Source organism: Pimephales promelas, chromosome 13 (genome assembly GCF_988280905.1).
Source record: "Pimephales promelas chromosome 13, fPimPro1.hap1.1, whole genome shotgun sequence".
Taxonomy (NCBI): Eukaryota; Metazoa; Chordata; class Actinopteri; order Cypriniformes; family Leuciscidae; genus Pimephales; species Pimephales promelas.
In genome coordinates, this window is record NC_142781.1 from 25087833 (window position 1) to 25102933 (window position 15101).

Sequence of the window (15101 nt, forward strand, 5' to 3'; positions counted from 1 at the left end):
AGCCTGCATTAATCTACCCCAGCCTGAAGCACACACACACATGCAACACCAGTCTCTTTCCAATATCTGATGGCACATTGACTGAACAGCCTCACGCACATACACATAAAACACCTTTGAGCTCTGACAAGAGATGAATCTGCCTAGAATGATAACGATGGTCCTGCTGATCTCACTTTTGCTACTCAAACCTCACTTATAAAACATCAAAACTCTGCAAGCAGATTCTGATGCAGTACCATACCCTTGGATGAAATATCTATGAAAAATGTCTTTTTCAAGGTTCGTGGATAATAATTTAAATTCCCCCTGTAGTCAATAACTGTATCCCTTTGGACCACCAAAACGTTTTTTTTTTTTCCCATCCGATTTTTTTCATGCCTTAAAATAGCTTGAACGTTGCCTCATTTAGTATACACTGTTCAATGAATTATCCCCGCCTCTACTCACTCACACCAGCTCAGAGATCCAATCGTTGACGATGGCTCGAGAAAATACTCAGCAATGGTGTTGACTTGTGAAATTGTACATTGTTTGTCTTCAAGCTTCCAAAATCAAGCTTTTAATGTTGTTTGTATGCCTTCCGGTGTTTTTAATATGCTTTAAGTCATTTTAAAGAGCAACTTCTAGCCAAACCAGCAAATATTTTCCAATTTTTTTTTCCATATTTTTTAAGCTTTCGTCAAATCCAGTGACTATTATAAATCTGCAGACTGTACTTTTAAACTTTTATTGCCAGATTCTTTAATAATTTCAATATTAACACTAAATACATTTCATTTTAATAATAAGCTATTTTGATGGAAATCCATATCTATAAGGGTAAACAACAATAAATATCATCTAAATATACAAATAGATCATTATATCACATGGATAATGACTTTTCATGGTAATAAAAATCTTTTTTTTTTATCTGACCAGAAAAGTATTACAGTTATTATGCAAGAACTATGGGAAACGGGAGCAGAAGTAGGTCGATTAGGCCTAAATGCCATGTAAAAAAAATGTAACAAAGAAATAATACTGTACAATTTCATCCACACATGATTTGAGAGGAATTTTCTTTTAAAACTCTTAAGCTTGAAGGTTTTAAAGAAGAAGAAAAAAGTCTGATCCCTGAAAATCTGCAGGGCATTTCTGATTTGGATTAAGACAAAGTAGAAAGTGAAGTGAGATTTGGAGTCAAGCTGTGCCAGCTTACCTGCAGCCATCAGATCCTGGCAGTGGATGTAGGAGGCCTTGAAATCCTGACAGTGCAGAGCCTGTTCTGCCAACAGCGTGAGCACCTGACCCTTCCTCCTGGCCTCATCATCACCTAAATAATCACACAACCATGAGATTCTGGAACATTACATCATCCGGCTGTTATTAGCATCATCAGCAGCACATTTTATTTCAGTTTAGATGTTTTAAAGAACTCGTCACTCATTTCAAAGTTTCAAGCTTTCCATAAAAGATACTACTCAAGTGTTGAGTATGAATTTCAGTAAAGAGGTTTTTCTTAGAAATTCCTGGATGTTGTACAAATATCGCAATCACATCTCAGAGAATGCCCTCTTTCACAGCCCTGCTCTCAGTCCAAAATAAGAAAATAAAGAAGACCAAGCAGCCTGATGAAAACAGTGATAGGGGTTGTCTTTTTCATTAAAGTGTGTGTCGAGCATCAAAGCCCAGACAGGCAATAATACGAGCGGAGACAGGAAAGTGAGTGCGTGCATGTGTGTGAGCGCCTGCGATTGCACGGATATGATTATTCGCCAGTAAAATCGAAAGGGTCGATACTACGGGAAGTGCCATATTTCAGTCATATCCAAACTGATTTGTGTGCGACACTGAAGTCTTGATATATCAGGAGCATTTATTGCTGCCTGTTTATCCTCATTGCACCTTTCTCCTATGCCAGCAAAGGTACAGGCGCAGGTGTGCTGACACTCGCGCACAAACAAAACAGCCCTACAGGCATTAGTCGAGGGTAAGCCAAGGTGAATACATCAAACGCCCAGTCACTTCATAGAGAGCTAATCAATTCCACTATGTATGGCAAGAGCTTCTGACGTCCTGCATACTGATCTGTCTGGCATCCTCTGAAGAGTCAGAGCTTTGGATTCACCTCAATTATCCCCTGCAACTAACGCAGGCACTGAACCTAGAAGACAACTGACACAAATAGGTTTGGGGTGAACGTTTAAAGGGGTGGTATAATGCCGTTTCACAAGATGTAAAATAAGTCTTTGATGTCCCCAGGGTGTGTATGTGAAGTTTTAGCTCAGAAAACCCCACAGATATTTATATATAGGATTATTTATTTATGTAGGATATGGGAAAATTGTCACTTTTTGAAGGTGAGCAAAAACGCAGCGTTTTGTGCCTGTCCCTTTAAATGCAAATGAGCTGCTGCTCCCATCACAGAAGGCGGAGCTTGTCCTTTTACCTCACTCAGACATGCATTGAAAATTTCAAAAACTTTCAGCCTTTTATGTTCAAAATGGAGTCAGACAATGATGGAGAAACTCAATAAGAAGTGACATGTAGAAGGAACAAGACATTTCTTAATGGTTAGTTGATGAATTTATGTAGCTTATGTGTCTTCTAGTCATTGATTAGCATATTCTGTCTTGTCAATCTATAAATGTTCCAGGGGCGGGGTTTATGTAAATTCTAGGGTTGGTGATGTCACTAAACCGTAGTCCCTACCAGCCGTTTGTGGTAGTCCTTAAAAACGATTTCCCTTTGCTTTGAACTTTGAGCATTGTAACTTTGCAGATGTTGTTTATGCTCAAACAGCAACATTACACACTAACTAAAGTTAGAAAAGTGAAATCATAATCAACCACCCCTTTAACTAACGACACTTCCCACAAATGGGGGCAACTCCCTTGACTTTTATCTTTAAAGGTGCCAATTCCATGGTTTGAGATAAAATTTTTGAAGGCTAGCATAAAATAAAGCTATTGTGCTATAATTAAAAGTAGCAAGGATTAACAGTAAAATACACTGCATGTATAACCTGCTGATTTTGGGCTATATCACCTCAGAGTATTCAACAATTAATTCATGCAACAATGTAGTAATATTGACATAATCTGTTAATTTGACCGTTAACCTATTGTATCCTATCATAATATGTGTATGTTACCTCAATCAATATATATATTAGGGCTGTGCAAAAATTAATTGCGATTAATCGCATCCAAAATAAAAGTCTGTGTTTACATAATATATTTGTGTGTGCTGTATATAATTATTTTGTATATATAAATACACACACATGCATGTATATATTTAAGAAAATGTGTTATTCATATATAAAATATTTATATTTATATTATATAGATTATGTATTTATAAATATATACAGAATTTAAGCGCAAATAATTCTTAAATATATACATGCATGCATAGGTATTTATATATACAAAATAATTAGATACAGCACACACAAATATATTATGTAAACACAGACTTTTATTTTGGATGCGATTAATCGCAATTAACTTTTGCACAGCCCTAATATATATATATATATATGTATATATATATATACACACACACACACACATATAGTATATATATATATATATATATATAAAATATACATTATATATATTATATCTACTGCCTGTTAACTTTTAGTTTCTAAAGAACTGTTCTAGTTGTGCACTGCTAGGATTTAATATATATATAATATATAAGTTGGAGGGGGGAAAAAAAGAACCTCATTAAATAAATATTATATTAGCCAGGGTTGACGATCAATATTTTTTAAGGTTAACCAGCTCCTTTCACTGAGGTAAAGGAGTGACTACTATCACTGACTATTTGTTGAAAAATAAATTAAATGACTGTTGAACTTTTTAAAAGCTCCATGAACCTATTTTGTACCCTATTTGTGAAAATGGCTGATTACTACCAGGGTTGCATTTTGCAGCCATTTATCCTGTCAGTGTGACTCAATTTTGCTAGGTCGTACGGCAAAATTGCCCCACTGTCTTTGATTTCGCACTGCCATTTCCTGTGTATGAAACAGAAAGCCAAACATCCCAGATGTGGGACAAAACACAGCGCACTGAAAAAATGGGGCCACAAAAATGCACAATGGATTTACTTCATAAAGAATAAAAGGATAAAGAGAGAAAGCTAACAAGACTAATCTTATACAAATCAATTCACTTGAATTCATGCTGATTCATGGAACTAACTGATTGTTGATTCATGTAGTCACATCTGATGTGCTTCTCTTTGGCCTGCCCATTGCAATATTCATCAAAGAAATACTTCAAAGAAATCCCTACTTATTCATTCAATCCCTCACTCATGCGTATTCATCTATTTATTCACCTGTAGTCAGGACACTGCTGATTCAGCAGATACAGATTAAATGCACTCTCTAAAGCTTACAGATTAATGCTGTTTAATCTATAAGAAATAGTCACTGAAGTGTAATACTGTCATGTCATGTTGGAAAGACATCAAAATATTTATAACTTTCAGGGAGTGCATTGACTAAGAACTAAGAAAGCCTTGGCTGAAGTGATGCCAAGAACTGATGTGGGTAATTTTTATCTTAACTGCTGTGGCAGGCTGTCTGTGACAGCGTTGATGAATCTTCGTAGCTGGAAATACTTCAGTTCAAGCGTTTTTCTGCAACGGACATACATAAATGGACCGTTAGCCTGATGCTGAGGGAAGTTTTCATTGGGTTTTACCTGCAACACACAGCAGTCTGGCCAGGCTGAGCAGGAGAGTGGACTGTCTGTACGCAGTAGGGCACTGAGAGATGCACTCCTTTATCAATGATAGACGATCTGTCCGCAGACGCACTGCAGAGAGAAAAGAGGAAATGAGAGAGCGGGACAAAACAAAGACCAAAGTTAAGACTTAGCAGAAATCCAGTAGCCTATATGTAGTACAGTATATAGCGGCTAGAACAGCCAAAATGTGCAGTAATCTCTGTTTCATACAAGCCCACTAATCTGGCATTGATAGCTGAAGATTCTTCACTTTAAATCATTAGATTTTAAAATTACACAAAAAACACATTGATGGTTCGAGATTCTTCGCTTTTAATCATCAGATTCAACTTTAGCATTGGTTTTACTAGATTAACTGCATTATTTGTCACATGAGCATATATTTAGACACTAGACAGGGCTCATTACATACAGCTGCCTGTGAAGGAACACGCATGAAAAAGTGATATGCAGTTTAATGTTAAAAAAATGTAAACCATGTACATATTAAATGAAACCATTTTTCCCAACAAAATGATTTGTGTGGTAAAGCGTGCCAGACACTTCATGCTAAATTGTGGCTCAAATAATAGTGAAAGTAAGCTTTGCCTACTGTACAAATGCAGGAAATATTATTATTTTATCATACCCGAAAAAATGTTGAAAGATTGACTGCAACTTAAAAATGTTCTTAAGATACTAACATGCATTTTAAAATATTCTCTTTAAATATTGAATAAAATATTTTATCTAACAGGTTTATAAAAAAGTGGACAACATACAACAAATTAAATCTTGTAAATGGCTATGATACAGTTGTATTTGTTATTCTAATTTATATTCATATTTTTACTTGAAATGTAAATCCTTAATGTGGAGCAAGTTGTATCTTTTTTATCTTTTTTTTAAAGATGCAAAAAAGAAAAAAAGTTTTTTTCTTTTTTTTTTGGAGAAATGGACAATTTTGCCTAATTTCAGTTTAATTTCAGACTAATTTCTCCTTGCTTAGAAGACAAAGCAGTTAAAAAAAATGGCACAGTTTACCCATCTCTTCCCATACCATAATCCATAATGCAACTCGCTTGAATTGATTTTCCATTTCCATGGTCTTTCATTCACACTGCTACACACACACACACTCTTAAAAACCAGAATACAGGTTGTACTGTGCAGTATACATCAGCAGTATTTCTCTAGAACGCAAAGATCTTAACTAAAAAAAAAGGTTTAGAAAAACAACAACAAAAACACATAATTCACTGCACGCACTTTTCACACGTCCTGTCATAACAAGCAAGTAGTTGTGATGTGTGGTAATTGGATGGACACAAAGCAGGTCTCTGCTGTCTGACAGAGCACAGTTTAAAATATCGAGCTGGAAGCGGACAGTGCTGGAGGTCACGCTGGTCTGCCGCAGACAGGGGGCCGAGCTGGGCCACGAGTTACAGGCCTGCGGGGGGCAGACAGCTCCATCTTTAGAGGAGACACCACTGGGGACCAGCCAGCCATCAGCAGCACCTGCCAAACCCATTAACCGGCTTCCGAAAACAGCCGCGCATCTGAGTGTGCAGCAAGGGTTTGCTTAAACGTGAGCCTAATTGATTACACTTCATCTTCTGCTACTTTATCTTCCACTCGTTTACTTGAAAAGCAAAAAATTCAATGAATGGAGAAGATGGGAAAAAGCAGATAAATTAAGCTGTAAGTCAAGCTTTGAGGCAGGCTACAGCTCCCTGTTGAATGTATAACTTCTCCTGCAAGGAAAAAAGACTGGCGCACGCAGACAGTCTCGGGGTCACTCGGATCAGGAAGGGCGAATGAGCTCAAGGAGAGTTTCCACTTTATGTATTCAGACTTCCTTTATAAGTTTGGGAAGGAGAGTTGAGCTTCTCCTTGCCTTGACTCGACTAGATAAAAGAGTTTTGCTTCTTCAAAAGGACACTGGGAGAAGCACACATGGGGCTAAGAGGCCTTCCCCTTTTTCGAAATACGAGAACTTTTACTTCACTTTTCACTTGTATTGTATTATCAATGATGTCTCTACCATCTCACGAATGTGCTTCTTCGCTGAACAACAGATTAACATTAGATGATTGTCTGCTTTAGATCTCCAGAACATTAACATTGGTTTTTACCAGATTTCTCTTTTGTAACCTATACAAGAAACTGAAAATGAATGAAGAAAAGCTCTTGATGACAGATGAGCATGTCAGTTATATCACAAGAACGCGGGTCTTGACGAATTAAGGGGCGTCCTTCCTGGACATGTTCTTGTGTAGAAAACAGCTAGACGGAGCACAAACGAATGGATAAGACGATGTTTTTCAAGGCTGCTACTAAAGGTCATGGTGCAATGGCCAAATGTGTTTATTTCGTGTATATATACCAACAATATTCCAACTGGGACAGATCTTTAATACACATCTTTTGAGTTTTTAAAGCATGAACGATACGGAAGAATGAAGGAAAAAAGGTATAATATATAATATAACAAACCTGTATGCTTCATCGCTCAAAAATGTTGACCCAAGTGGCATTCTTGACTGAATTTAGAACAAAACTGCTCTAAATGCACTGCAAACCATGGCTTAACGGGGCTTATTGCTTTGATAAGGCGGTTAGTCCATAGAAATATTTATTTTAAGTGCCACAGTAAAACTTATGTAATGCAATTGCAGGTTAGAATAAAAGAATAATTTGCAACAGCCCCGAACATGGCTCAACCAAATTAGAGACCCAGGACCAGTACTACCTTTATCTATTTTTATAAATTGCTATTGATTGTTATGAATTTCTGTATTAGTGCATAAACTACAATTATTAAATATCACTCTCCCTAATGCCAATCTAATGAAAAATAAAGATTTTGAATCGGCATGACAATAACGGCTGTTTGGTCAAAATGATTGGGAAAAAATACTTTTTTTACAGCCATTTTAGTGCAAAATACATAAATAATAAGACATACATACACTACTTCAAACCTTTGTGATCAGTAAACTAAAGAAAAGTTTTTTAGACTTTATATTACAATTTAAAAAGACTATTTTCCATTTCCATTTCCCATCTATTTATTCCTGTGATGGCAAAGCTGAATTTTCAACAGCCGTTACTTCAGTCTTTAGCGTCACATGATCCTTCAGATTCTAATATGCTGATTTGGAATAAATGTTTTTAACATTATATATGTGTTTACTGTCCCTTTTGATCAATGAATGCATCCTTCCTTGCAAAACAAAATTAATTTCTTTAAAAAAATCTTACTGACCAAAAAGCTTTAAACTTTAGCATTTCAAATATCACTAGTTTGAAAAAGACATTTTCTGCTATATTTTGACCATTTATTTTTGTCGGTTTTATGAGATTTTTTCCTCCCATCAAACAGAAAAAGCAAACAGAGCAATAAATACAAACAGGAACATCAGGGGTATTTTTTTCCAAAAGTCAATTTGATGATTTAGTCAGCTTGAGCACCAATCTCCACAAGGAAATGGAAGGAGAACATATTTTTAAACAGTAGTAATAGGCTAGTGCTGCATTACCTTGTAAGGGAAGAACTTTTACGCCAAACTGCTCCAGACGAGAGAGGGCGCTGATAAGATCCAATTCCTCTTGGATGAGAGGAGGACAATCCGTGATCAACAGCAGACACGACCTGTTGGATACACATCAATTACACAAGATATTAAAAAACATAATCCTTAAGGGATACTTCACCCAAAACTTCTTCACTTTTCTGAAAAAAACCCAAAACAAAAAAAAAAAAAACTCCTTTTGTTTCCCACAGAAGAAAAAATCTCATATTGGTCTGGAACAACATGATGGTGAGTAAATGGCAGTTAATTCTCCTTTTTTTATTGAACTGTTCCTTCAAATGAGTTTTGATTCTTCTTATTTCTTAATTACAGACAGAGACTCTGACATCAAGTCGCTTTCATTCTGTTATCAGAGGCTTGCAGTGGGCCGCGTCTGCTTCACATCTGTGCTGCTATAAATGTGCTTCATGGGACAACAGGGACAAACAAAAAAACAAATAAAAGCACAGATCCCAGGCCAGCTCTGCAGTCATTCTCAGAATATAGTTTGGCCGAGGCAGCTGGACCAAGGGAAGCGAGCAGTGCACTTCTGAGCCAAGCCAATAGACACAGAAAGCAGAGCAGAAATAATAATTCAATTTAAGAGCTTAAGGAAAAAAAAACAACCTCAACCTGAACAAATGCAGCAGTATTTTTCGAGTAGTTTCCACAACAATCTGTGAGTTTTACATGGTAGTTATTTTCAGTGACACCGCAATCGGACCCAGAAGACTATTTCCAGCTCCGCTTTGCATAAGATTTACTGTGGGTCGTACAACTACAGGCCAATAGAAAAAAAAAATACAACCCTTCAAATAATTTAAGGAGCTTGCGCAGCAGTTTCCTATGAATACAGTATACAGCATATTAATCATAGTGGTGTGGCTTGGTGATCTGGGGTAGGCAACCACAAAACTGTCACCAGCAAACTTGAGTGTACCGTGTCTGTAATAAGTATAAATGTAAGAAGCTTTGGTTAGGCTTTATTTTAAGGTGTCTTTGTTACACTGTAATTATAAGTACTGAGTAATATTAAGTAACCACTTGTACTTACTATTGGGTTAGGATTTGGTTTGGTTTAGGGTTGCATGTAATTATGCATAATTTATAGTAGCTATGTGAAATTGTCTTTATCTGAAAGTGTCTGCTAAATGACTACATACTTACTAATCAAACATAATTTCAATACAATTAATATATTTGTATTGCTGTATTGCAATACAAAATATATACCTAGCGGCATTGAATAATGATCTTTTAAGCTAAATATATATATATAAAAAATATATGTCTATATATATATATATATATATATATACAGTATATAATATTTTTTTTAACAAACTAGACTCTAATCTAATGAAATAGTAATCTATGCATTAGGCTTAGTGTAGCCATAACACTAAAAGTATGATGGTCCGGATCATTACAGCTGGAAGACCAGGAGTCAACCAATGAGGAACTAGGAAAATCATCATCAATTCACCACATTACAATCCCACCAGATTTCTGAAGAACGGAGAGATGAAAACCCTCATGTTCCTTTGCCACATCGCTCTACTTTCTTTCCACTGAACACTTTAAAAACACTCTTCCAAACGTGTCAGAGCAGCCCAAATGGTTTCAAGTGGTTTCCAAGACAACTGCTTTACTATTAAAATGTACCAACAGCACCAGCTATCTTCAAAATTCCTGTAAAACCCATTCAACATGAAACGACCGCTCTAAACACTCTCTGCACAACCCTCTGCTTCCTGAGGCTAAAAAAAGTCTTTGTAATGAAGGCCTCTGATTAGCCTCAGTAAGCTAAAAATTACAAGTGTTTTTCTTGGTGTTGTTTGCCAGGAAGTGTCTGTATGTGACGACGACTTAAGTACTAGCTCTCTCAGGATTACACACGGGAATCCTGTTTTCAAGGCCAAGACACGTCACTTAGCATTGCCATATGAAAGCATCTCTTTGGAATGGAAAGAGGAGATATTCAGCATGGCTAATAACCAAGAAAGGTGGAGATTTTATATTTCCATGAATGTATTTTAGGGTATCACTCATTTTTGTAAAAAAAACAACAACAAAAAACCACCTAATTTGAAAGAAGCATTAATGGTTTTGCAAAAATATAAGGAGGAAACAAAAACCTCCTTACCTTCTATTATTTCTCTCAACATCCAACAGAAATTAGTTTTTAACGAGGCAAAAATACTTTTGCTTGGAAAGTAATAATGAAAAATGCTTGCTTGATGCACAAGAACCAATGAGGTTTGTTCTTGTGCGTCAAGCAAGTACGGTTGACCTTATTTGATGTGCTCCATGTGTATGCATTGGATCAATGTTTATATCTAAATAAAAGTCTAAATTAAACCTGTTCATCACATTAAGCGACCATGTCTCTTCAGAAGACCTTTTTAAGTTTTAACTGCACAATTTGTATGGAATTCTTTTACGATGTCTTTATGAACTTTTTAAAGCATCACAGTTGTGGAATGGACTTTCAATGGAGGGGATGGAAATATCTCAGGTTTCATAAAAATATCCTAATTTGTGTTTCTAAGATGAAGACGACAAAGTCCTATTGGTTTAGAACGAAATCATGGGTGAGTAAATGACAACAGAATACTCCTTTTAGAGTGAACTTTCACTTTGAATAGTTTTAGCAAAGCACAGAAATTCTTTCTGAACTACTGACTCCAAAACAGGAAGACTACTGTTTCTTTCAATAAATAGGGAAATCAGTCATTCAATCAGTCACTTTCCATTCCTAGTTTCACCCAGAGTCCCTCACTGACACATTCACATTCTCCCTCCATTTTGTTTTCAATCTTTCATTCTCTCTCACTGGAAGCGAAAGTCCTAGAATTTAAATATTAAGCTCATAATTACTGTCCATCTAAGTTTCCCGTCTGTCAGTGGCATCTGAGCGTGAGAGAATGACAGCGATGTGAGACGCGTGTGAATGCATATGGAGTGGCGGCCCGTCCAGCCCATGAACAGACGACGGCCTAATTACTGACCCACTTTGCAACACGGCCCATCGCTCAGGGGCCGCAGTCTATCACCCTTAGCGCTCCAGCCCAAGACAACAAAAATAGACAGACAGACTGGAGACACATTAACCTAGAGCTGCAGGGCGGAAGTGAGCGACCGACTGTCTGCCTCTGATGGAGTCGATCTCTCATTATGGCAGCTAATTACACCAATAATAGCCGTTGTGAAGGGCTGGACTCATAAGAGAGGCAGGAGACCAGAATGATGTTAGAAGGTTTGATTCCTGTGGGGTTTCTTCCTCTTTCATCATAACCTCCTAACAAAACTGCAGCTGAGTTTGAAGAGACTGGTAGTTTCAGGCTATTTTCATGAATGGTTTGATGGCTTGGTCCAAACTAGAGTTTGATTTAACCCCCTCCATCTCTGTCAGCTCATATTTTGAGTATATATTACAGATTAAAAATAAATAAATAAATAAATAAAATAATTAAAAATAAATAAATAACAAGGCCTATATACTATTCTGCTATTTATAATATTGAGTAATTTGTCAACAAAATATTTAAATAATAATAATTTAAATAAAAAATAACTTTATTAATTTATTTTGCGAAATTGTAAGATCCATTTTTGTATAATTAAAATGAGTTATTTTTCTACAATACAAAAATACCTTTATTAATATTATATACAATTATTATTATTAATAATAATATATACACACACAAGGAGTTGCTCTGCTTTACATGAGAAATATTAAATTAATAGTTCAACAAAAAAAGAAATTAAATTTTTTAAATTTAAAATTAGACCAAACTTCATCATGAGTCATCATTCACACAAAAAACCCCACCATGTATCACAAACATTGAAGGTCTCAATGTGTAAAGTGAATGAGGCTTGAAAACTAGGAAAGTCTTCCACTCTCCCCTGACTTCATTCTCTGTGAACCACTAGAATATTAAAATCTCAGTTATAAAGATGCTGAGCTTTATTTTATAGACAGAAGTAGCACAAACTGTCTAAATAAATCAGATCAAATCATGGGACGTCATACCTTGCCAAGTTCATGCAGGGGTCACTAAGGGTTGCAGAAGAGTTGAAGTATTCACGGGCGGCAGCCAGAACCAGCTCCACGCTGCGGCTATAAGACACACGGGCGTGAGCTTTACCACGGAACGAGACACTGACCGGAGTGTCCTCTGACACGGCGCTGCAGTGCATCAGCTGACCCGCCAGACGGACATTTTCCTCTCGTCCCGAACATAACAAACTCTCCACAAACACCTGCATGTACAAGAGAGACAGAGTTAGACAGAGAAAGAGACCAGTGCCATGTAGCAGGTACCCAGAGGAAGTAGCAATTAATCACCTGTCTTTAGTCAACTGCCGGCGAGAGAGAATCACAACAGGAGAAATATCAGAAACTGCTCTTTCAATGACAACACAATCTCATGAGCATCTCAACACAACAGCTGTGGTGTTTGTGTCATTTCAATGCCTTCAGATACATGGAGGCAGAGTACGAAATCAGCAATTTGTGTGGTTAGGCCTATTTGTGTGTTCTTCAAACTAAAACACTGTTCCCCTCATTAAAACATCATTAAAAAAATAGCTAAGTAATAAATAATAGATATAACTAATTCTCTTATTACTCATTCTGTTCTTCCCATAAAATCCACTACACAGTATTTGTTGTGTGGTGATGTTAAGAGCATTTTTATTCTTGAATATTGTTTATTGAATGTCACCGTTATAGGGTGCAACTGGCGGATTCTTAAAGTCAAAATGTTTTGTTTATTTTCTAGGGGAACTGTTTTTTAATCATTTATATTGACCATCAATTCCCCAATGAAGAAAATGAATAGGATTTTTACTTCAGGAAGCAAACAGTTGCACTTTATATTGGCGAAAATCAATAAAACAGCATTTAAATCAACAATGAATATAATGTGAGCTACAAATCTGTTAAGAACTCTGATACACTTCTGGTATGTCATCCGTCCACATTATTTCAACTTTTATTAATATCGTGTTAAAAAAAAAACAGGTGTTCTTTTGACCTTCCTATTTCATCAAAAAGTTCCAGCAAAAATGTATCAGTTTCCACAAAAATATTAATCAGCAGAACTATTTTCAACACTGATAGTAATAATCCAAATCATCAATATTGGAATAATTTCTGAGAGATAATGTGACACTGGAGTAATGATGCTGAAAATCATTGCAATCACAGGAAAACATTACATTTTAGAATATATTAAAATTGAAAACAGTTATTTTAAGTTGTAATAACATTTCACAATATTACTGTTTTACCAAATTGTTTGATTAAATAAATATAGCCAGGGTGAGCATAAAATACTTCTTTTAACAACCACAACACACCGACCATATGAACTTTTGAATATGTAAATATCTAAATATTTTGTAATAAACGTAGAAAAATAATAACTGCATCCATAGTTTCATATCTTTCCATCATAATTAAGTAATTTGCAATGTTTCAAGGGATTGTAGTTCATTTAGAGAACAATCAAATTGAAATCAGCTAAATAAAGTAGCATCACTGGGGAAAAATATTAAGACAGTTTTCGAAAGACCTCAAAACGTGTGCGTGTGTGTGTGTGTGGCAAAACCAGAATGTCATTAACCGTGGCCCTTGGAGTTTCATATGGTCTTTAGAAATATAATCTGCAAGTGCTTTAATCTGTCTGCATTACAGAATCCAATATCTGCAGTGCACATTGCACCTATAAACATAACACGGTTAACTCCCAACACCGCACAAAATGAAATATCCGCCCCTGCTCGGTCTGCGAGCCAATGAGCCGTTCCTAATGCACACCCACAGAAGTGAGGCAGTTTAGAGCTGGTTGCTGAGGTTTGTGTAAGTTCATTAGCTGTTTAGCTATTGAGGATATTTCAAAGCAACTCTGCTGCACTCCGTCAAATGGACCCAGACGCAGAGGGGGAAATGGTGAGAATGCCAATTCTACAAAACTACATTCAAGTTCTTTCATTTTGCTCTCCGAACTTTCAATTTACTGCTCGTCTGGGACCGTCTTTCAGTAGCTTGGAGAAAAATACAGCGCAGGAGCCTGTACTGACAGGAACGGGGTAGGAGGAATTCAAAAAGAGAACAGGTCGAAGGATAATTCTCTTATGTTGTTGGTGGGGGTTTTTTTTAAAATCTTTTTTCTTTCTAGTCGAGGGGGTGAGCAGAAGAATTGAGGATGAGCTCCTGACGGCAGGTTCTGCTCTTGATTGTGATGAAGAAATCGATAGTGACTGAACGCAGCCACGTAAGAGAACGCCGCTAAATTACAGAGCAAATAGACGAAGCCCACCGTCAGCATCAGAATAATGCTTAGTGTGAGGCACTTTCACACACACATACGGATATACAGACATACACTTACAGATGAAAACCTGTGTGAGCAACAAAAGACGGGAATGAAGCTAATGAAGAATGAAGCTAATGTCACAAATTGGTTTCTTGAACATGAAAATGAGTTCACAGGACTAAAATGGCCCACACAGTCACCAGATCTCAACCCAATAGAGCATCTTTGGGATGTGGTGGACCAGGAGCTTTGTGCCCTGCATGTGCATCCCACAAATCTCCATCAACTGCAAAATGCTATCCTATGAATATGGGCCAACATTTCTAAAGAATGCTTTCAGCACCATGTTGAATCAATGCCACGTAGAATTAAGGCAGTTCTACAGGCGAAATGGGGTCAAACACAGTATAAGTATGGTGTTCCTAATAATCATTTTGGTGAGTGTATAGTGTGGAACGGTG

At 36.6% G+C, this 15101-nt stretch overlaps 1 protein-coding gene across 2 annotated transcripts in view; it reads right to left on the bottom strand.

The window, feature by feature from the left end:
* nbas (NBAS subunit of NRZ tethering complex) overlaps positions 1 to 15101 on the bottom strand; it is a 153234-nt gene that overhangs the window by 89103 nt on the left and 49030 nt on the right. For both annotated transcript variants that reach the window (XM_039692017.2, XM_039692016.2), the window contains exons 30-33: positions 12351 to 12580; positions 8276 to 8388; positions 4710 to 4823; positions 1205 to 1318 (exon numbers count right to left, since the gene is read on the bottom strand). In XM_039692017.2, the coding sequence (XP_039547951.2) occupies positions 1205 to 1318; positions 4710 to 4823; positions 8276 to 8388; positions 12351 to 12580 (571 nt within the window). The remainder of the gene's footprint in view (positions 1 to 1204; positions 1319 to 4709; positions 4824 to 8275; positions 8389 to 12350; positions 12581 to 15101) is intronic.